Here is a 25,253-nt window from a genome sequence, read left to right on the forward strand (position 1 = left end):
TCTGGGTACCATCAGATTCGCGTGAGGGAGCGAGACATTCCCAAGACCGCCTTCAGGTGTCACTATGGGCACTTTGAGTTTTTGGTGATGCCCTTCAGGCTAACCAATACCCCAGCTACATTCCAGTCCTGCATGAATCACATCTTCCACAGTCACTTAAGGAAGTTTGTGTTGGTGTTCTTTGATGATATTCTCATTTACAGCAGGACTTGGGAGGAGCTTCTCCAACACAATGAAACAGTGTTGCGCATTCTGGAGGAGCAGCAGTTCTATGCCAAGCTCTCCAAGTGTGAGTTTGGGTTGACGGAGATGTTGTACTTGGGACACATCATAGGAGTGGATGGAGTGAGAGTCCACGAGGAGAAGATCAGGGCCATCAGAGATTGGCCAGAGCCAAGGAACGTGACAAAACTTCGGGGATTCATTGGCATTTGTACTTACTACTGGAAGTTCGTCAAGAGTTTCTCACAGCTTGCTGCACCCCTAACAGATCTGACGAGGAAGGGGGCATTCAGTTGGTCGGATACAGTGCAACGAGCCTTTAACAGGCTCAAGGAGGTTATGAGAAGCTGCCCAGTGCTTGCATTGCCAGATTTTTCGCAGCCATTAGTTTTGGAGTGTGATGCGTCAGGGGAGAGGATCGACGCAGTGTTGATGCAGGGAGGTCACCCTATAGCCTTTGAGAGCTAGAAGCTCCTTCCGCATGAGAGGTTGTACTCTATATATGACAAGGAGATGCTAGCCATTATGCATGCATTGGCCAAATTTCGGCAGTATTTAGTGGGTAACAGGTTCAGGGTGAGGACTGATCACAACAGCCTCAGGTTCTTTTTGGAGCAGAAACAGCTACAGCAGAGGCAGCAGAAGTGGATCAATAAGATCCAAGCATATGACTTTGACATTGAGTATGTCAAGGGGAAGAACAATGTGGTAGCAGATGCCCTTTCACGTAGACCAGCCACATTGTCTCTTATGAGCTTGGACACAGACTAGAGGGCTCGACTCTTAGTAGAGTACTCCAAGGACAGATTTGCATGTGAGGTTCTGGATGGGCAGGTGGCGGATGACAGGTACAGGGTAATCGATGAGATGATCTACTATAGGGACCGAATCTTCTTGACTGAGGGATCTCAGCTCAAGAAGAAAATACTTCATGCATCACATGATTCACCATTGGCCAGCCATCAAGGGTTTACCAAAACCTACAGGGCCATTAGAGAGAAGTTCTCAAGGAAGGGCCTCAAGGAGGACGTACTCCAGCATATCCGGGAGTGTGATATTTGCTAGAGGAACAAGGGGGAGATGAGCCATCCCATAGGATTATTGCATCCTCTTCCCATTCCGGAGGGGAAATGGGAGAGTATTTCAATGGACTTCATCACAGGGTTGCCCATGGTGCAGGGCAAGGATTGTATCTTTGTCGTCGTTGATCGATTGACAAAGTACGCACATTTTTTCGCCATATCCGCACACTACACAGCAGCGCAGGTGGCCGAGCTGTTCTTCAGAGAGGTCTTCAGGCTGCATGGTCTTCCTAAGACCATCATCAGTGACAAGGACAGTCGTTTCATGGGCGGGTTTTGGCAGGAGCTTTTCCGGTTGGCGGGGACGGTGTTGACACCGAGTACCAGTTATCACCCACAGACAGACGGGCAAACGAAGATAGTTAACAAGTGGCTGGAGGGCGACTTGCGTAACTATGTCAGTGGGCAACAGCGAGCATGGCTAAAGTGGCTGCATCTGGGGGAGTACTACTACAACACTACACATCACATGCCCATTGGTATGTCACCATTCTATGCTTTGTATGGATATCATCCTTTATTTTTTTTGCTGACGTGATGTTTGGTGCTAGCAAGGCTCCGAGAGCCAAGATTTGGATCCAAGAGAGTCAGGATATCCTCCGAGCTCTCAAGGATAATATGGCTATAGTGCAGAACCAGCAGAAGCTGTATGCTGACAAGGGTTGGGTGGAGAGATAGTTTGAGGTAGGGGACTTGGTCTACCTACGATTACAGCCATACCGACAGTCGTCACTGAAACAGAAGGGAACTGATAAGCTCAATCCCCGCTTTTATGGGCCATACAGGGTGATACGCAGGGTTTGACAAGTTGCGTATGAATTAGAGCTGCCCAAAGGCAACAAGATTCATAACGTTTTTCATGTATCATGCCTGAAGAAAGCATTAGGGCAGCAGGTGACAGTGACAGATGAGCTACCACCCACGGATGATGAGGGGCATTTGGTGTTGCAGCCAGAGGCTATTATTGATACCAAGGAGAGGCAGCTACGGAGCAGGACAGTCCGGGAATTCTTGGTGAGGTGGAAGAATTTACAAGATGAGGATGCCACTTAGGAGAGTGAGAAAATTTTGCAGCATCCATCACTTCAGTTGCTTGAGGACAAGCAAAATTTTGCCGGGGGAGACTGTAATATTCCTAATTAGCCATGACTAATTGGAATATTCGATTTTGCTCAATTTTGCCTTCTATAGTTATTTATAAATAAAAAGGTGAAGAAAGGGGGACATAACTCACTTTATGAATAAAGTCACTCCTTAGTAGCACAACGTTGTAACTTAAAAGGGGAGCCAAAGGGGCCCAAGGACCACATAGAGAAGGGGCCCACGTAGACACTTGGAGGGACTACGCAGATGGAGAAGGAACACGTGGCAAGAGAGAGGCTACGTTGGAGGAGGTGGGCCTTAGGGTTTTGAGAGAAGCCAATGCTATAAAGGAGAGTGGAGCCTCCTCATTTTGATCATTCGATTATGTTGCATTTGAGCTAGTCACTTCGACTTAGAGCAAGCTGGCTGTTTAGCCTGTCTGCAGCACTGTTTAGTGCATCGAGTGTCTTCGTTCGGAGATCTCACCCTTAGCCCTAGGGGGCTTCGAGTGCCTGCTCGGGCAAGGTAGTTTCATCAGTATTTTGCAGGAGGAGCGATTTCTGGAGTTGAAGAGGAGCTGAGCATTTTGATGACTGCGCAGCCTTGAGAGGGGAGGACACGGTCTCTTTTGGTAGGAACTCTGGATCGGGTTTATGTGGAGGATTTGAGCTTGGAGATTGAGCAAGGGATCAGCCCTTGCATATTGGAGGATTTTGGCAGAGTCTCGGGTAGAGTTTTGGAGGATTCTCTTCAGGGGCAGCGCAGAGCCTTGAGGGATAGCGTAGATCCTCAAGGGGGTGATTTTCAGGGGTCAGCTATTTTAGAAAAGCTTTCTGGGCTTTTCTGGGTTTATTGAGTAGAGGCTGATTCCAAAGTTCCAGCATTTTCTGAGGGGAACAACCCCAAATCCTCATTTGATTCCAGCAGTAGCAGCAACATAGCAGTTCTCCAGCAGTTTGGACGCAGTTCAGAGAGAGGCCATTTCCTTACCATTCTGAGTGTGTTTCTTCACTTGCCTTGTGCAAGTCGAGGTGCTATCTTTCTGATCACCTCTTGTACTCTTTCCATTACTCAGTATAATAAAATGGCTTAGCATTTCTCTCTGCATTTCTCGAGTTTCTGCTTATATTCCATGTATACATTATTGTATGTTGCATTACTGTTATTCCTCTAGTTGGAGTTTGCTTGTGTTTGAGGGATATCTCTGATAAGGGATATTACACTGAGGATGAAATCAGAGAGGAAGAAATGAATCTACAAAAATTATTGATAAAGAATAACTACATTCCGTAGAAAATCATGAAGAGTTTATGTCAATTACAGATTATAATGAGAATGAAGATGATCTTAAAGATGAAAATGATCGGATTATAATAATAGTGATTATGATAACTATTTCGAAGTTGGTGAGTTGTATACGATGTCAAGTATTGAATCCCCACAAATCCAATCTTCTCTGGCAGAAATTCTCGACATAGATGCACAGACAAATGCTCAAACTCTAGCCACTGCAAATGTTAGACAGCCATTTGTAAGTCCCTCAAAAAAATATGGTTCATCCAAAGGAAAGAATTGGTTAGAAAAATAACCTAAGAAACTCGTGAAATACATGGGAACTTATGTATTTACCCTTGGAAACAAATTGTCTGTCAATGGCATCCACGATATTTACGAATTCGGTCCGACTTTGAACAACATGAGATTGAGAAAATACTATCACAAAGACATTGGACAAATATTCTGCTGCAAAATCTACTTCAAAACATATAAAGAGGAAAGTGTTAGGAGATTCAAATTTGTACAAAACAGGGAAAGACTGTGTTCTACTTCTCATCAATTGACCCAAATGGAATCGAGTACTTCCCAAATTCATGTGTTGGCCGTGGATGACAGTAGTAGTAAGTACAGATCGAAAAATTATCGAACAATTGTTGAAGAGCTCTTGTCACAAGGTAACATTTGTGGATAGTGGGAGAAGAGTGTTGGAATTTCTGGGATTAGGAGAGAATTCTGACGCAGTAAATGAAGATATTCAAGTGAGTATGATAATCACGAACTACAATATGCCAAGAATGTCTAGCTATAATTTGCTCAAGAGAATAAAGGAATCCTCAAAGCTCAAGGACATTCCTGTGGTGATCATGTCCTCCAATAATGTGCCATCACTAATTCGCAGATGTTTGGAAGAAGGCACAAAAGAGTCTATATTGAAGCTCGTTGAATCATCGTGTCCATTTTATTGGCAAAGTATTACAATTGATATTTTAGAGCAGAGACAATCCCGCGCACGCGGGAGAGCATTTGGATTCGGCTCTCAATCAGAACTTTTTTCTTCAGGCTAGAATAAAGAACAATGACAAAAGGGATATCAACCGCATTTGCAACATAGCCATAGCATTCATAAACAATTGGTATTTTTCTCCATTCAGAGGAGATCCCAGCAAGTGTAACCCCAAACAAACAACGGTCTGTACAGCTTATACTGCAAGAAATAGAGAGGAAGGCTTCAACTTATTAAGGGAAGAAGCTATTAGAAATAGGTAAGAAAGATTGCGAAGTGAATATGTAGGTAATGTTGATTTTGGGCATATTCCATATAAACCATAGTTCCTCTCCTTGCAGACACATAACCCTCGTCCACTTGTGTTTGAAAGAGAAATGCCAAATTACGGTGTTGAACGGCATCTTTCTCGAGCTCCTCCACCATGTGAAGGGCACATTCGTGATCCCCCACCCTCCTTTTATGACCTACTAGTCCCAGCAGCAATGTCTGGGAGAGAAACGCTACAGTATGGTGTTGAAAGAAATCGTGTTCCTCTTTTATCTAGTGACCGACTTGTTAATCAACCAATCAAATCCTATGGGACAGTCCATCGGAGGCAATCATTAGCACCAATGGAATAGTCGCTACCAAGAAATGATTTGATAGGTAATTTACAATACAGTTCCAGTAATCCACAATATGATGTCTATCAACAGAGAAATGATGTGGATACAAAGCAATGTAGTTCACCTCCTAATGTTTATCAACAAAAGATCGAGATGGACAGAGGATTGGAATACACACCAGTTCCGGCAGCAGACAGAGCCATTGTCCAGCGGTCACGCACCATATCGATTTCGGAGAAACATGTGAATAACAATAACAGCATTACTTCCACTCGTCCAATTTTCTATGACGATTTTGAATTGGGCGCTGAGGCATCTCAACTGCAACCACAGTCAATTTCGCTATACGAACACGACCATACGAATCTACTATTGGTCATAAATATTTTAATAAATTATAAAACTTTAAAAGTGCTTCAAATCTGTCAACACGAACTTTGGGCCTAGAAAGAAGCTTTGAACCTGTGACAGACTTGGCATACAGACCTGTGGAAAGCTTCAGAATTCCAACCTCTAGGAGCAGATCTCATTTTGCAGACTTGGTAACACTTCTTTGAAAACCATCCTTGAAGTTGAGTTGAAGACCACTGTTGAAGACACTTTTGAAGTCTTGTTGGAGCAGATTGTAGAGGACCTATTGTGGAGATCTTGAAGCCAGACTTACACTCATATTTTTGGAGCAGCCCCTCTTTTATTTTTTGGAACAATGTTGAAGACCTTGGAGCCATAATTAGAGTAGATGTTGAAGAGCTTTTTGTGCAGACTTGAAGACAAAGTTGGAGCAGACTTGTTGACCCTTGTTGAAGCAGCTATATTGAAGAATTGTTGAGCTGATATAGGTCTCTTGTTGGAGCAGACATCCTTGTCTATACTTGGAGCATTATTGAAGACATTTTGGAGCATTTTTGAAGTATTTCTTGTAAACTTTTGGTTTAACCAAGTTGGAGCTTGGAGTTGTTGAGAGGATTGGAGTTCTCATTTCTTACCAAGTTGGAGCTTGGAATTGTTGAGAGGATTTGTTCAAGGTTGGAGCCTTGAAAAGGTCAGAGATTGTGTTGTACAGGGTAGAGCCTGATTTGTTGTAAAAGAGAATTTGGATCCTCACTATTTTCATCAATAAAATTATTTTTGTTCTATCTCTTGTGTTCTGGTTTATTTTGCAATAAAAATCTGAACTGGCACAAAATAACAATTGAATGAAATATAGATTCACCCCCCTCTCAATATTTCCCACAGCTAGATTTTGCAGTAACAGTGACTAAGTTTCCACAAACCTAATCTCTCATTGAGAACAACAGCTGAGATTTAATCCCAATCTAACTAGAGATCAATGATGGAGATTTATCTAAACCACTAGTGTAATTAAATTACACTTTAGACTTTTCATAACTTAAAAATTAAAACTAAAAGGCTATTCACTTTAATAAAGTGAATTACAAAATAGAAAGGACTCAAATGACTTCCCGCATGTTTGACACAAAACCTATACCAAAGTTCCTATCCGAGCTACAAACATTAACAAGTTACAACTTCTTAACTGCCAATGCAGCCATCAATCAACCGATTGATTTGGTCAACTGATATGACTACTTAAACCCAATTATCTATTCATCACATTACTCTATTCTTTAATAAGTATAATCACATACAAATGTATAATGCCCAAGTCTAACAAACACTAGAGAAATCTCAAGGAAATGGTAAGAATGGTAGAGATTCTCATTACCAACTCTCCAATCGGAAGGTATGCACCGTGCAACACATAGATTTTTCCTGCCCTATAAATCAAACAAACCTCGATACCCCACGCAATGTGCCTAGATGCAAATCAACATGCTACTGCAATAACAAAAGCAATTATGATAGGAGTGAACCTCAAATTACAAAACAAAGAGACAACAAACAAGCGAGTGAGGGCACTTGCACACTCAAGGATGGATTGCACCTAAAAATCCAAATAAAGGAGAAAGACTTCTCCAGAAATGCAAGCCAAAGAGTGATATCATTTGATTCACAGATGGATAGGATTTATAATTTTATTGCAAGAGAGGAGAGAAACCACTATTTATACAAAAGAGGGACTAAAGCCCTAACTTGTTGCACAAGATATCTTTATGGGGTAATTAGGCTTTTATTTATCTAGTTAATCCTAAACATGCTACTCATCTATTTAAAGACTTATTTAAGATAAATAGATTTACACAAAATATGGAAAAATTAAAACATTATTACAAAACTACGAGCTTGCATATAAAATAGCTCTTAAACCTAGATTTACTTGCATAAATAAAAATGTTTTGTTTATGCACACATCCATATTAAGACAGGAAACCTGCACTATAAACAATGGTCTAGATATGTAGGTCAAAAATCAGCCAGGATTATAGATGTGTACCTTAGATTCAAACAAGCATACTAAGAAACAAAACCTTCATACCTCTTTTTGGCATTCTTTCATAATAGCTTTTCCAGCTTCTGCTTCCAGCTCACAAGCCTCCCTCCATCTGGCTATGTCTTCTTCTGACACTGCAATATCTTTCATGAGAGCTTCAACCTTCCAAGACACAGGCAATGTCAACCAAATTATATATTCTTGATAAAAACCATCGAACAATTACATGAATAAACATCTAGCAAGTACTTGATTTTAAAACTCGGAACAGCACTATAATGTTTTATGACTGATTTTAAAACAAATCTAAAGAGGCGTATTACATTTTCAATTAGTTCGATCTCCCTTTCTTCAAGCTCTTTGATGCGTAACTTATTTTTAGCAATATCCTGGTTTTGACTCTCTGAAAGTTCTCTGAGGTGGTTAGCTTCTGCTCTGAAACATGACAGAAAAATGAAGCTGGAGTGACATGTTTGGGAACCTGAGAATAGTATATAAATAAAAGTATATGACTGGCTGCTTGAACCCAACCAAGGACATACAATGATGTTGCATAGACTATCTTTGGAACTGATCAAGATGTGGAGATTAATAAGATCAACTAATGTAAACCATAGAATTCAAGCCATAAAAACATGTCATTAAAATAGATATTCTGAATTTTGTTAAAGGTGAACACCTTTAGGAGGTGTCTTCATGTGTTACAAAAGCTAAAGCACATACCGTGATGCTTCCAAGGAGTGCCGCAATTCTGTTATTTCAAGCCGTGTTGATTTTATTATACTTTCCATAGCAAAGGCCTGTGTTAACAATACAACACAATTGTCAACACAAAATAGTAAAGTACTAGGGGCATAACTCTCTACCAATGAGCTTCAGAATGCTTGGTATATGGATTTTACTTGTGTGAATATTTGTATGGAAGGAAAAAGTATCAGATAACAAAAGTTGTCAACATGTCTGACCTTAGCAAATTTATATTCTGCAACTCAAACTTAGTAAAATAGCCATTCCCAAGGAAAAAAATTGTTTTCAAGTAAAAAAAATCATACTCTCGAACTTTATAAGCTACAAAGATTCTGGAACAGCATAAAAAAGATGTATATCAAATATTTGAAGTTTGGAGCTTGAAGTCGTACTCAACATGCTCATTTTCTGGACTTGTTTTCCCTTTATCATTTTATAACACAGCTAATCAAGTTTGGAAGAAAAGGAAACAAGCTTTTCCACATAAGTGGTTAAATCATTGCTACGAAATGCATATATTTCAACAATTTTCTGGCTTTTGTTTGGAAAAAGTGAAATAATGAAGGCAGCAGCATTACACAATGCACGCATTTCACAGATAATTTGCTTTTTAGTAAAAAAGATAGCAGAATTGGTGACAGCGGTGTTATAAACTACATTCATTTCACAATATGTTTGGTTTCGTTTACAAAAGAGATGAAGTAAAGCAAATTAGACAGTCTAAACGGATTATTAAATTAAGGAATTAAAGAAATTACATCAATAGCCAATCAATTCCCAGAAAGACTTATGATGGCTGGTTAGATTAGTTGGTTCTTGATAACAAGTTGGCAGAGCTTTGTGCAATTCTGAGCCCTCCAGCATTGCCTGATCCCCTTTGAACATGAACCCACCCGGGGAGACTGCCCCTGACTTTCAGCCAGGCTGTCACACAATGCTCTGGGCCACAGCTGTTGCATAAACTTAGGAAACTGCTCAAAAAGGACAGAAATCAAACTATAAAAGGCCATACCCAATCCTGCCAAGAGAACAGCATGGTTGCCTGCCCAAACCGAAACATTAGTGCAGAGAGATTCATTGACAAAGTCAGTTATTTAAGCAAACATGCCCTAATATGTAGATTTCTAAGGCTTTGGCTTTCAAAAGCACAACTTAAAAACTGAATAATTTAAACATGGCTGGCTAAGGTAGAATTGGAACTGATTCTATGTGCCAAAGGCTTCCTCCTAGGGTTCTTACTTGTAAAGAAAGACCAAAAAATTCCAAGGAGGCCAGTATTTCATGTACACTGCTGGACTCTACATGAGGTACTGAAACATCACCCTCGAGCCATAGCTAGATGACTTCTCTAAAGCCCCCATTTGGGTAAGACTGTACTCACTTCCATTAGAATTTTTGGATGAACTCTAAAGGAGAAACGAAATTAACTTGGGTGACAAATCAAATCTTCAGAGCAACCAGTCAGAGACAAGTAACCTCTTATGCACGTTTCTGTGAAAACGTTGGACCTTGCAAAGGCACTCTTCCTGAATCAATTAATTTGCAGGGAACTACAAACGGGAACAGCCTATAGATTATGTGAATGTTCCTTTAAATGGAAACACTACCACAACTATGGGCATCTTAAACAAAACTGTTCCATGTCTATAGGCTATAGAAATTGAAATTGAAATTGAAATTGAAATTGAAAATTTGTATTCAAAATAAAGTGATTTCTACCAGCAAGAATAGCCAAACAAAAACAGACGGGTGCAAAAGACCCCATTAAAATGAGAAGATTAAAAATGAAAAGAAAACAAGTACAAAAGCAAGAAGAAATAATATGGCATAAGCATATGCATACAAGCGGGTTATTGGAAAACCCTATATAGTGAAGGAAAGCCAGTAAAGAAACATTGTCTGGACAGAGATGCAGTTGCCACAAGGAGGAGGTTAGCCTTATTCATCATCCAAATCAACATTATGAATGTTAACATCAAGTGCCTGCTTGACAATGTCCTCTAGAGAGTGGCCTGGATTAATGGGGCCTTGGGGGATGATCCTGGGCAGCATCAGCCTACTCCTGGTGGTGGGCAGGGCTTAAGAAGTGATAGGACCACTCCCAATATCCAAAGTTGAACAACATACTGCAGAAGGAAAGAAACTGGTATTGCATCTCTGAGTAGATGTCCTACCAAAGTAGCTCTAATCATCCTATACGCCCTCGAAGTAGTACTACCTTCAGCCTGGGAGGTGCAAGGCAAGGGATAGTGTTGAGTGCTCCTAATGTCACCCAGCTAAGCTAAGTGGCTGCAGGACAGTGCGCACCCCCAGTGCACAAGACTAGACGAAAGAGGGAGTTAATATGGGCAGTTGTCACAGAAGAGCTTTGAAGTAGATGCTGTCTTAGAGAAAAGGCTTCCCTAATAGAAGGCAAGGCAACACTGATCAGAGTATCTGAAAAATGTCAACAAAGATCATCCCGAATCCCTTTGGAGACGATGAATTTCCCTCTAAGAAAAAAAGGTCAAGAAAGATGAAGAATTCCAAAATTCAAAAAAAGCAGCCAAGCCAACATATAAAGAGAATGGAAAAAGAATAAACAAAAAATTTTAACAAATACAAAACAAATTTGAAATCCTAAACCAGCAAAAAGAAGCAATAGATATGGAAACAAAAGAAGTGAACAAGGATAACCCCACTTGGAATCAGGACAAACCTCGAGGGCTTCAGAGTTACAATTGTAGGAAGGACAGCAAAAGAAAAAACCAAACTGAGACAGTACCCAAACCCCAAGAAAAAATGAGGAAGGGAGCCCTAACAGAGAAGAAACTAACATTGCAGCTGTTGGAAAAAGTAACTATGTTCAGTCTTCAATAATGTACTTGAGTCATTATGTAATGTACTTGTCAAAAGAATAAAGAAAAGAAATTTTATTATTATTATCGTGACTTATTAAAGCATGGGTTTCATGCTTGGGTCACTATGTTTTAAGACAAAGTCCCCATTGAGGACTTCCAAGATTTTTTTTGAGTCTAGAATTATTGTACATTTAAAGAGACCCTTCTTGGGCGTCAAATATGAATTATGTAACCTCCACACCATGTCAGCCTAAGAGAAGATCAAGTCGGCCTAAGGACCCATTCGACCCCACAAGAAGCCTATAAAAGGAAGGACAACGAATTCATTTGGTGCATCACTTCTCATTCTCTCTCTTCTAGGCAGAAGTGCGAAAATCTGTTTGCTGGGCAGAAGTGCGAAGTAGGAGGCTGGGAAAGTCTGCTACAGGGAAGCCAAAGTGAATGCGAGTTTAGGGGAGTCAAAACAGTGAAGGAAAATCGAAATTTTGGTGGTGGTATCTCTCTGTTTTGTGCTCTAGATTGGGAGAACTAAGTCTCCCAAGTTGGACTGCTGCCGGAAACCGTGAGCTGCCGCAAGTTGCTGCATAGTCGAAATCGCTGGAAAAAGATCAATCTTCTGGAGGCTGACTTGGCGTGGAGGGAAGGCCTGGTCAAGGTCTAGGGTGAAGAGTCTCAAAGAATACTATTGAAAGGAAAAATTACTTTGACTGGGTTTTCCCCTCGAGGGGGGTTTTGCCCTGGCATGTGCCTACATCTTGTGTTCATTATTTTATTTGTTGCTGCTTTGTGCAATTGCTTGATTAAATAAAAAAAGAAGATATAAAGAATCGTAATAACAAGTAACATGACAAGTAATTATCAAGATCGAGGAAATCTCTACTGTCTTTCTGATTTTCCAACATGGTTTCAGAGCTTTGGTGAAGAAAGAAGAAAAAGGCAAATCTATTCAGAGGCACTATCTCAGGAAAGGAATCTATCATATTTAAGGAGGATGTCCAACTCTATCAAGGGTGAGAACAAGCTTGAAGGAGCATCTAACTTCAGATCCTAGAAGAAGAGGATTGACCTAATCCTCGAGAAGAACAAGGTATTGGATTTGGTAAAAGGAAATGTAAAGAAGCCTACAGAAGAAGCCAGTGATGCCGACAAAGTGAAATTCAGGGATCTAGAATTGGTGGCTATGACTCTAATGGTAGAAGGGATAAAAGACAATATTGTCCCATTCATAGCTAACATAGATCATGCTTAGGAGATGTATCAATCCTTGTCAAAGTTGTTCACTATTAAGAACATTGGTCAAATAGCAAGTTTGAAGAATGAGCTGAGGACTACGAAGATGACTAAAGAAGATACGATGGAAACCTTTTTTGTGAAGATAGCTAGACTCGGGGATGATCTCTTGGCCATTAATGAGATTGTTCCAGAAAAGATAAGTATCTCATGTCTTCTGAGTTTTGGGTTCATGTACTCATTTAGTTTTGATTATATTAAATACTAATCACCTTTCTCCCTATGTTGTCTTAATTAGGGAAAACATCCGTAAGAAAGAGGATCTCTCAAGACAAGGTTAGTCAAGAAACAAAGGTATGCATGGAATTCATTGATTGAAAAGATTATTCTTTTAATGATCTATGACTAACCTTGTTATGACTAGAAGTATTGAATCCTAGTGATTCTTGTTTGGGTGATTCATCTCTTGATAAATCTACCCACCCCACACTTATCTGATTTTATAGAATCCTGGATAGGTTCTGGAAAACCCTAACCGAAGGGTATGCTGTTGTGAATGTCTGAAACCCTAAACTAATTAGGGATATTGTGAAATGCTAGTTGGAGTATTTATTGATGATTTCGTGTTTGGGATTTTGGGATGATCAGGAAATCCTAACTTAGTAGGATGGAATGATATGATCTAAAATCCTGGAACTTTGAAGTTTTGGTAATATAGGGTTTGTTATGTTTCCACATTGGAACCCTAGCTCATTGGGGTTTGGTGGAATGTGTGTTCTACATTGGAACCCTAGCTCATTAGGGTTTGGTGGAATGTGTGAGCAAACCCTTATATTGTCTTAGAATTGATTTATTTGGTATGTGTGTGTTGTCTAATCAAAACCTAGTGTAATCAAAATGATTATGTGTCTAACTCTTATTTGATATTGTTGTGAAGTTGGGTTTGACTAACACATGATATGAAATGTATGTTTCATGATGATGAAATCTAGGCATATAGAGATATGTCCTTTTGGTTGAATCCCTAGCTTGGTCTAGGTCAAATGTATTAATGTTATTGCACATATGATATGCTTATGTATGGTTATGAATTCCTAGATATGTGTGGTGACCTAGTCAATGATGGTCATGAGTCTTAGGATTTAATGAAGTCCTTGTCTGAAATTCTAGGATGTTGATGCTTGGAAATCTAGGGTGTTATAGCTAAACCCTAGTGAAGTTAAAAGTTGTTTAGTATGTAACAATCTGAAATCTTTAGATGATTGTTGGAAAATGAAAATCTAGGGTTTGGCAGTTAAACACTAGTAGTGACATTGTCTGGTGTGAAATATAACAATCTGAGATTTATGCATGTAATGATTATTGAGATTGGAAATCTAAGGTTTTGGAATTAAACCTTAGTCAAAGTAGAAATCTCTGATGAATGTTGACTATATGATAATTTTATATTTGTGAAGAAATTGTTGAAATTTGAATTTTTGGTTGAGTATGACAGTTGCTCAGAAATCTAGGGTTTGCAAATAATCTTAGTAGTAGTTGGTCATGTTAATGACTGGTTGTTGGTTGATTGAAAATCTAGGGGCTTGGAACCAACCCTAGTTGAAGTTGGTCAAGTTGATCACTAAGCTGTGATTGACTTTTATTGATTTGTTTGTATGAAATCTAGGATTTTGTATGAATCCCTAGTGAGAAATCTAACATATGTATTTTGAAAGGTTGTTAGATGCTTTGAAGATCTATATTTGTTTTGACTTGTGTCTAGGTTTGCTATATGTTGTAGTAAGGTATGTTATACCTTTGAAGACACATTGAAACCCTAGATGGAATGAATTATCTTATGAAGGATTCTAGGGTGTATAAAGTCCCTAGCAAGATGTTGAAGAGCATATGTCTCTTGTTTATAATTAAGTCTAGGTATTTGATATGAATAAAGTTGAAATGCTTCTGTGATTCTAATATGGCTAACATCATGCTTCTATAGTTTTGGTTGTACTTGCTATTTAAGTTGTGCAGGTACACAATCTTCAACTTGGTGAAGATGCTCGATGTGACAAGCAAGTTGTGCAAGTACACAATCTTCAACTTGGTGAAGATGCTCGATGTAACAAGCAAGTTGTGTTGGTACACAATCTTCAACTTGGTGAAGATGTGATGAGCGTGATGGGTTTATGATAACTCTGATGAAATAGTTGGAAGCCACGAAAGATTCTCCGATGTCGAAAAGAAGAAGTTGATCTCCCTAAGATTAAGAGGGAGTCCAGATAAAGAGGTGCTTCATGGTTGAAAGGGAGTGATAGATATGGTTCTCTGCTTCATATGTCATGCACTAGACCAGGACTAACAAATGTAAGTCTGAGTGAAGGCCATGAACAGGAAAAGGAAATTGGAGAATGCATTTTGTAGTGTTGCTGAAAGAAGGAAAGCAGGATCCGATTGAAGAATATGTTGTTGCATTTGAAGTAGGAAGGAAAACATATGATCAAGGAATCTTCTATCAAAGATTCGGTTGATAGTCCTACTATGAAAAGATGAGAAGCAACATCTGTTGTCTGTAAGACCCCGGAGGTTTGTATTTGATTATGTACATGTGAAAGTATGTTATTGATTGGGGTTGTGTTTGTACAGATGAATCTCTCGAAGGAAAGCATGTTGGTTACCAATCAGTTTGATTGGGAGAGATTGGTTATTCTTGATCTGCTGGATCAAGGGGTGTTGAGGCTTTGTGAGTGAAGCATTGCCTGGGGAGACATCTGGCTAACACTTTGTGTTGATGTCTGAGTCCTCGAAGTTGGAAAGGTGGTGTTGGTCATTGAGCTCTGACACGCACCTAGATTTTGGGTTGGTGGTTAGCAAGTAAGCCTGATGGTACCTAGAGGGGTTGAAAGCTTGAGTCGATCTTAGTCCCACTTGGATAGATTGCCCTAGTCAGGAATCTAGTCCATGGCATTGCGATGCCTAAATTTTTGAGTGACTAGTTGGATAGATTTCCCTGGTCAGGAATCTAGTCCATGGCATTGCGGTGCCTAAATTGTTGAGGAACTGGTTGGATAGATTTCTCTAGTCAGCAATCTAGTCCATGGCATTGCGGTGCCTAAAGTTCTTCATGGTTCATATAGTTTGAGATCTTCCATTGTATATGTACATTATGAATACCTCCTTAGTTAAGACGGAGTGTTGGAAAAAGTAACTATGTTCAGTCTTCAACAATATACTTGAGTCATTATGTAATATACTTGTCAAAAGAATAAAGAAAAGAAATTTTATTATTATTATTGTGACTTATTAAAGCATGGGTTTCACATTTGGGTCACTATGTTTTAGGTCAAAGTCCCCATTGAGAACTTCTAGGCTTTATTCTGAGTCTATAGAATTATTGTACATTTAAAGAGACCCTTCTTGGGCTTCTGAATCATGTAAATCGGTTAAGTATTGAGTCAAATATAAATTATGTAACCTCCACACCATGCTGGCCTAAAGAAAATCAAGTCAGCCTAAGGACCCATTCGACCCCACAAGAAGCCTATTAAAGGAAGGACAATGAATTCATTTGGTGCATCACTTCTCATTCTCTCTCTTCTGGGCAAAAGTGCGAAAATCTGTTTTTCGAGCAGAAGTGCGAAGTAGGAGGCTAGGAAAGTCTACTACCGGGAAGCCGAAGTGAATGCGAGTTTGAGGCACTATAAGCAATCAAGGAAAATCGAAATTTTGGTGGTGGTCTCTCTCTGTTTCATGCTCTAGATTGGGAGAAGGAAGTCTCCCAAGTTGGAATGTTGGCGAAAGACGTGAGCTGTCGCAAGTTGTTGCATAGTCGAAATTGCTGGAAAGAGATCAATCTTCTGGAGGATGAATTGGTGTGGAGGGAAGGTTTGGTCAAGGTCTAGGGTGAAGAGTCTCAAAGAATACTATTGAAAGGAAGAATTACTTTGACTGGGTTTTCCACTCGAGGAGGGTTTTGCCTTGGCATGTGCCTACATCTTGTGTTCATTTTTTATGTGTTGCTGCTTTGTGAAATTGCTTGATGAACTAAAGAAAGAAGATATAAAGAATCGTAACAACAAGTAACATCACAAGTAATTATCAAGATCGAGAAAATCTTTACTGTCTTTCTTATTTTCCAACAGCATCAACCCAAGGAATAGAAGCTCATGGTAAATAAAATTGCTTAACAATAGCCTTTGACAAAATTGTTTACCCATCTTGGAGGCTATGTTTGGCCAAAAATTTTGAAAAACCAGACATGGTTTCCAGAAAACTGAATATTCAAACTTGTTCCATTCTGAAAGAAATTTCTAACAAATGTAAGTTTGCTCTAAATGAATTCCAACAGTATCAAATAATTAATTCAAAATTGAAGTTGAACTACAAAATTATACACTAGAACAATTTGTAGATAACAGCACTGCAAATCATTTCAAATCTCACTTCAATCTAAAGTCCATATGCAAGAGCTAAAGGCAAAAACTCATTTTTGTTTTCAACACTTGTACTAACATTGGCTCAAGTCATGCTCTGCTTAATCTAGACTCTAGAGCCCGTTGACCACACTTTGTCAACAATCCGAGGAAGCAGAGTGCAAAGACATGAAGATATTTTTTCAGAATTCAAAGTCATCGACCAGCACAATTTTATCATTGTAAACCCAATTTCTACAGGTTATACTGTAAATGATGCTAGTATGACCATTTATTTATGTAACAACAGCTAGGTAAGCCTCTGATTTTGGCAACAGATTTCATCCTAGGAAGTTTCTTAACCTCCCCGAATTATGTGTGTTTTTAAACACGGATAATCGGCAAACTTTTCCTTCCAGCTTAAAGCCCAAAGCTAGGGTGGAATCTCTTGACAAAGTCTTAGGTGAGTCCTAGTATTATATCGAGTCTTTGTAAAAGTGTGTTTGCGAATAATTTAAGCATATTTGGCTAAATTATTTTATTACAAATTTAAGTTGCAGGAAACATGGGTCTAGGGTCTGTTTCCGTACGGAAACAAAACGGAAACGGGGAAACCCGAACCATATGGCCCGGAAACTCGTTTCCGACCATACTGGCCCATTTCTCGAGAAGGAAACGTGGCTAGTACGGCCGGAAACGAATTTCCGAGCCGTATGGTAGAGTTTCCTCATGCAAATTGACTTTTTCTTATGTTTTTTTTTATTATTTTGTTTTCTATTTTTTTATTGGGCAACTAAAGTGGCTTCTAAATTTAATCATAATGTTTAAATGTAATAAACTATAATGTATCATGTATGCTTTATGATTGGACATAACATTTCTTAAATGTCCTAAATTCTAATATATATATATATATATAAAGATATTCGCATTTCCCTGTTTCCAAAATTTGGGGAGGTCGCATTTCGTACCCGTGCCGTTTCAGAAACTCATACCCGTTTCCCCGTTTTGTGCAACTTAGTTACAAATACACATGGTCTATACTGGATCATATTGAGTCGCAAAATTGGGTAATTTCAAGAAGGTCTATATGTAAATATGTATTCCCCCTTTGAGGGTTGAATTAATAAAAACATTTGATGTGAAAAAGATACATATTTTAGTGCATGGTCCCTCATACTTAGACACCATGGCTAAAATATTTGAGGGTGGAAAAATTATTAATCCCCTCTAGTGTCAATTAATTAATTTTTCTAGCTAAATTAAATAAAAATCCTAAGTCGTACAATTAATTAATTTTGAGTCAAAAATAATTATAGAGAAATTAATTTCTCTCCAAGTGGAAAATAATCAAAAATTCGTGGGTCAAAGGAAAGTCAAATTTTGGAGGTCCCCCACCAAAGGAAAAATGGATATTTTAAGAAAATTTAAGCCCTTGGACCTTGGTGGTTAATTCAAAGTCAAATTTTTGAGGAAATCAATCCAAAATATTTATTTTTGGGGTAATTAAAAGTGGGTTTTAAGAAAAAATCGAATTTTTCCTCAAAATTAAAAATTCGACGATGGAGATTAAAAAATGATCAAGTTATTTTCAACGGTCGAGATTATTTTGACGAGGATCAAGCCAACTAGCCGTTATTTTCCACTTGGAGGGATTTCTCTATAAATAGAAGTCATTTTGCTTCTATGTGATATCTTTGGATGATGTAAAATTTTGTAAAGCTAGTATTGAGCTATTGCTCTGCTGGGAACATTTCTATATCATAATAGAAAGACTTTGGGGTTCAATTCATGGTGTTTTTCTTCCATTGATCTGTGGTACGTGCTAGTTATGTGCTTTCCTATATTGTGCTAAACTTTTTATGCTTTCCTATATTGTTGACATTATCTATGGTATCTTTGTGGCTTATGGTCCGCTTTGTTGTTTATATTATTTGCATCAAATCTGAGAACCAACTAGCATGCATTATATACTCTATTGCTTGCAAGTGTTGTTTGGACAGCGACTTTAATACAGTAATCTATGTTCATCATAAGACAGCGATTCACAGTATTACAATGCCCTAGAAGATGTTTTATCTTGTATAATGATCAAAATATACTTGAACTGTGACTAAAATATACATATGACATTGACATAGACGTGAATTGTGACTTGATCTTAATCCATATGTCCGTGAGGAGACTTGATCTTGACCTGGACATACATTTATGTATACATGTATGACATGACAGGAACCTTTATATGACAATGACCATGAATGATGTGCATCCGTGATCTTGATGATAACTTACTTTTAATGATAGTGACAACCTTCGATGTGGCAAGACAGGGACATTTATTATAACAATGATCTTATAATAGGGACTTTGATATAGGACAATGATCTATATACATGATCTGGATATTATGACATTATGACTTAACAGTGGCCTAATGTGACAATAATCTTGTTCTTATATTCATATGCTACAGTGCCCTAGCTCCATGATGACAATTACCTTGTTTATGATTCAGCGATGATAGTGTTGCTCTAACGATGATGGCAGTGCCTCTATGACAGATATGGCAAATATAATAGCAGCTCTCTTGGATTAGCTTCATTCAATTCACAAACGAAGTGGTGAACTGACTCTAGTTGGCCCTACAAGGCCTGATGTGTTTGATTATAATGTCTCGTGATTATTGCACTTTGTATCTCAGCTGAACAATTGATGAATATCTAATAGAAGAAGAATTTTGGATGGGTTTTCCCCCTTGTGGGGTTTTGCTCTGGTCTCTGACCAAAAATCTCGGTATCCCAGTTGTGCATGTTTTTCTCCTGTTGTTCCTTTATGTTCCGTTGCAATGTTGTTATTGTTGTTCTTCATAATTGCTAATGATGTTAACATGCTATGGGCTGAATGTAAATAATGAAAAGTTTAAAATGCAATTATCTACAGCAAAGAACAATATAGCCCTATGAAAAATTAACACTCTATTGTACCGAGTGTGACAGAAGTTTGTTTCCTACTAAACCAGGAAATCATAGTCGACCCTAAGTTGAAGTAGCACCCCGAGCTACTCTTTTTGTCCACTGCACTTGCAGCCTCACCTCACCACCTGAGGCATATCTCAAACCATCTCCAACAGTACCACGCGGGTACCTCAACACATGCTTCGTTGCAACCCAATGTACATGCCTCAGCTCAACCATGAACTAGCTCAGGGTGCTCACTGCAAAACAAATATCTAGCTTGGTGTTAACCAGGTACATCAAGGATCCAATTGATTGCCTATACTATGTACATCGTGGGATCCACCAAATCTGAATCTAAAGCAGAATCATTCAGCTTCTTCAGATTAGTCACCATAGGTGTAGCCGTGGACTTGCAATCCATCATACCAAATCTCCTCAATATCTGAAATATGTGCTCCCCTTGTCCAAGGAAGATCTCACCTTCTAGATGTAACCTTCCTCTTAACTATTTTGGAACTAGTCTCTAGAGTAGGTTGTGGGATGGAAGCCAACAGGAAGCAAGAAAAGGCATGATTAACGATACATCCCCTTGTGTTCCAACAACCCGATGCCTTCAGCGCTGTAGAGACTATGGCTCTGACGACTACAAAGTCACCGTGTTAACCGCTAAAGAGGTGCTAAATCCCTCAAGCTAAATTTGAGAAAGGGTGGCCTTAAAAGTCTATCAACCAAACTTATACTTGGAGGTAAATTGTTAGGTGCAAGACTAGCTTAGGATGATGTGCAAGGATTAGGAGTGCCACTTGTATTAAGATTGTTTAATGTTCTTTAAGTACTTGGTTATGATTTGATCTTAAGTTATATCAACAAGTACTTATTAATAAAATACAAATTCGACCACAAGAAAATGTGCCAAGTTATGAAGTATCAAGCATGAACAAGAGATACTTTCAAGTACTCAAGACAAAATTATCCTCCACAAGATATTAACAAATGATTTTCAATACAAGATGCCAGTGACAATTACTTAAGATGTTCCAATGATGATTCCTTGAAACAAATAGAAACCTTTCAAGATATTTAGACAAGGTAAATGCCAATATGCCAAGGATTCAAAACAACCACAAACCAATTATGGCAAAAGAGAACAAGAGCTATTATCCAATGATTCCTTTTGAGATTAGCAATGATCTTATACTAATATTGCTTAATGCCAATTATCAAGAGATGCTCAATTAGATTAGAAGCCTTCAAGCTAAGACATACAATGATTATTAGATCTTCGATTAGCCAAATTCTAGAGAGACATTCAATGTTATTCAATTTTTTATTTAGTACTTGTGTGAGTGAATTGGTGCAAAGTTAGTGATCTCTGGAGATTATGAACGATCTTACAAGAGACAAGCAAATGTTAGATTCCAAATAACCAATGCTAGCAACCTTCTTCACAATAGCACTTAAAACCATGAAACAATTAACAATTAGAGTGTAAAACAATGAAAGCACTTATGTAACTTGTATTCCAATGTTAAGATAGATCTATGACAGCATTGAGTTAATTAGTATTAGAGCACTATTAGGTGCAAAGTGAGATGTCCAATGCAAGTAATAGGAACCCAAATGCCAAATTAAATTTATCAACACAATATCTTAAGTACCTTAGCTCTCTTATGATGCAATTTTCAGTGTTATATCAGATCTGATTACTCTTATGACAGTCAGCAATAAGACATAAAACAAGCCCAATGATGGATGCCCAACTTATGTAATTAATTCCTTAATGTGTCAAACAACTTATGTATTGATTTTAGGCTAATTCAAATGAGATCTTACCACTATTATGAATTAGTTTACTTGCTGAAGAAAAACAGTGAGGAAACAAGGGTTAGGAGATCAAACCCTTAGGCCTTAGGCCTTGAAGTTCACTTGCCAACTTGCCCAAATTTTGTCGATGACAGGAACATCTGCAAGCACCCAAATTTATGCCAAATACTTCTGCAAAACACACCAATATTCAATCCAGAAATCAAAATTTTACCACAAAAAGATGAAATGAGGGGAAAATAGGGAAGATGGAAGGAAGATAAGCCCTAAAAGGCTAGACGCTAGGGCTTCCAAGGCCAAGAGGGGTCACGGCCAAACGCAACAGGCCTAATAGGCCTGTCATTAGGCAAGGGAAGGCCCAGAAGATGTTTTGTAGGCCCAACAAGGGCTACAGCCTAAGGAAAAAGGTCTTAGAGGCTGCCGCAAGCCCTTAAGGGTTGCGGCTAGGGAGAAAAGGGGAGCGGGAGGAGAAGGAAGAGGGAGTCAAGGGCAAACGGAGGGATACGGAGGAGGACGCAGGGGGAGAAGGGTTGAGCGGAGGGGAGGAAAGGCCTTTTCAAACCTACCATAGAGGAGAAGAGGAGAGTCGAGGGCCTTAGGCCTTATGTCCAGGCCTAAAAAGGCCAAAAAATGCCACGGCAGGGATCACAAGGGCAAGTCGAGACCTTTAGAGGCTCGCGGCTAGCCTTGGGAGGCTAGAAAAGGCTAACGCAGAGGATAGGAAGGGTAGACGGCAAGGGTAGAAGGAAACGTTGGGCCTAGAGGCCCTAAAAAATCTCAAACCCTCGCCAAAATTTGAATTTGCTTCAGATCTTATATTTCACTGCAAAATTCTTTAGTTGTTGGCCTTGCAAAAAATTTAGAGACTAGATCTTACCCTCAAGGGCCTAGATCTAGCTCAAAACCCTAACAAATCTCTTTGAATCACTTGGATCTGACCTGCACAAATGAAAATACAAGTGCCCAAAACCCTAATATATACAACAACAAAAAATTCAAAACCCCAACTGCAAAACAAGGGTTAGAAAAAATTATTCTACAAAAAGTTATTTACACAATTAATTTACAAATATATATATATATATATATACAATGCTTGAAATATTTTTTGGAGAATAAATTTTTACGATAATGACAAGAGCTTGATTTATTTCAAAATATAGATGTTAACGACAGCCTTAGTGAAGTAGGAAAATCACATAAAATATCTGAAGTCCAAACAAGGTCAGTTTGTGCCCACAGTCTGTGAACTTGAACCCCAAGGTTCGGGGAACCTGCAAACTCTATATATTTCTTAAGAAAAGGTTGTTAAATCATACAATGAATCGGATCACCTAAGATAAAGCCCAAAACTTACCAATAGAATGTTCCTATCATCTACAAATGAAATAACAATACATATAGTATTGAAGCACAAGATAGGACAGCACATACCTAGCACGTACCACAGATCAATGAGACAAAGACACCATGAACTGTACCCCAAAGTCTTTTATTAATGAATTTCAAACATTCCCAGCGGAACAGTGGCTTCACACCAACATTACAAAATTACATTTCAACCAGAGTCACTATTATCGTGATCCAAATAAAAGCAAAATGCCTTCTATTTATAGAGAAAATCCTCCACGTGGAAGATAACAGCTAGTTGACTTGATCCCCATCAAAATAATCACGATCATTGATAAATCCTTGATCAACTTTTAATCTAGGTCATCAAAAATACTTATTTTTGAGGAATTTTGCGAATTTCTCATTAGAAATATTTTATATTAGTTCAAAAATAATTATTTTGAACTAATTTCCTCAAAAATTTGACTTTGACTTAACCACCAAGGTCCAAGGGTCCAAATTCTCTTGAAATTTCCAGTATACCCTTGGTGTGGGACCTCCAAAAAGTAACTTCTTTTATACCCACGAAATTTTCCATGTGGAGAAATTAATATCTCTAACATTTTAATTTTGACTCTAAATTAATTAATATTGGCTTAGTAATTTATTTTATATTTTGCCAGAAAAATTAATTAATTGACTCATGAGGGGATTAATTATTTTTCTAGCCTCAAATATTTTAGCTATGGTGTCTAAGTATGAGAGACCATGCACTGAAAAAAAAATTTAACATAAGATTTTACAAATTCAACCCTCGAAGGGGGAATACCTGTTCGTTGTAGAAGCTCACAAAACTTACCCAATTCTGCGACACAATATGATCTAGTAGACCAAGTGATTTGTACTAAAATAATTTAGCCAATTAGCTTAAATTATTACCAAATCACTTTTACAATAGACTTGACTAAAACACTAGGACTCACCTAAAACTTCGACGATAAATTCCACCCTAGCTTTGGGGTGAGGCTAGAGAGAAAAACTTTGTCGATCATCTATGTTTAGAAACACAGATAATCAATGAGACGAAAAACATCCTAGGATGAAATTCATCGCCAAAAGAATAAGCTTAAGTAGGTTGTTACATAAATACGCAGTCTTAGTAGCATCATTTACATTACAAACTTGTAGAATGGATTTACAATGACTCAATAAGTTGTTGGCTGATGATTTTGACTTTGAAAAAAATCCTTCAAGTCTTTGGATCCTGCTTCCTTGAAATGTTGAAAAAATGGGTGCAACAGACCTCATCCTTGGTCTTCATGAAGTAGATCCATGTCTTACGGGAGAAATCATCAATGAATGTCACATTGTACAAGAAGCCACCCAAAGATGCTACAGTCATCGGTTCTCAAACATTTCAATGCACTAAATCCAAGATCCCCTTAGATCTACTGTCACTGATTGGAAAATATCCCATGGCATTCTTGCCAAGTGCGAAAGCCCTGCAAACATCCTCTCGCTCTACCCGGAGCTTTGGAAGACCTGTAACCATCCTCCTCGATGTTGGCAAAGCCCTGTAATACAGGTGAACAAATATTCGATGCCATAACTCACTTAACTAATATTGTCATGTACTAATGCCTAGGCTAGACGTCCTAGCAATCTATACAGTCCTCCCTCTCGAACACCAACCACTCTTAATGAGTCTATGCACGAGCCCTTAGGCCATACAAGAACCTGACCATCCACAAATGCAACTCTGTAACCTCTATCCTCCAACATTGAAATAGAGAGCAAGTTCTTCTTCAATCCTGGTACAAACTATACATCTCTCATGTGTAAAGAATCTTTGGATTCCAATTGAAGCAATGCTATCCTAACTCCTCTCACTGCATACTTGACATTATCTCCAAGTTCTACCTGCAATGATGAATCCCTCTCTGTCAAATCCATGAGAGAATCTCATGAACCTATCATGTGCCTAGAAGCACCATTGTCCACAAATCAAATATCACTATTGTTGGCAATAGTTCTTGTAAGAGCGGAGACAAAGAAATATTCCTTTCGAAGAGACAAAGAAATATTCCTTTTGAAGTTCATCTGCAATCTCATCAAAGCTTAAATTCCTTTGTCTTCTTCTATGGTCGATGCCCATCATCATCATCAACATCAATTGTTGATGCATGCCACTTCCCCATCCTTTTCTTCTAAGGACACTGTGAAGCATAGTGACCAAATGTATGATATTTGAAGCACTTGAT

General features: G+C 38.6%; 1 protein-coding gene across 1 annotated transcript in view; it reads right to left on the reverse strand.

Moving 5' to 3' along the window:
* Window positions 1–25,253, reverse strand: part of LOC149152139 (uncharacterized protein At3g49055-like) — a 171,517-nt gene that overhangs the window by 68,122 nt on the left and 78,142 nt on the right. The window contains exons 2-4 of the mRNA XM_089437994.1: window positions 8,392–8,468; window positions 7,992–8,103; window positions 7,714–7,830 (exon numbers count right to left, since the gene is read on the reverse strand). Of these exons, the coding sequence (XP_089294120.1) occupies window positions 7,714–7,830; window positions 7,992–8,103; window positions 8,392–8,468 (306 nt within the window). The remainder of the gene's footprint in view (window positions 1–7,713; window positions 7,831–7,991; window positions 8,104–8,391; window positions 8,469–25,253) is intronic.

The sequence above is a fragment of the Pinus tabuliformis genome, chromosome 9 (assembly GCF_031772625.1).
Source record: "Pinus tabuliformis cultivar Carrire ecotype Pingquan chromosome 9, CPIR1, whole genome shotgun sequence".
NCBI lineage: Eukaryota > Viridiplantae > Streptophyta > Pinopsida > Pinales > Pinaceae > Pinus > Pinus tabuliformis.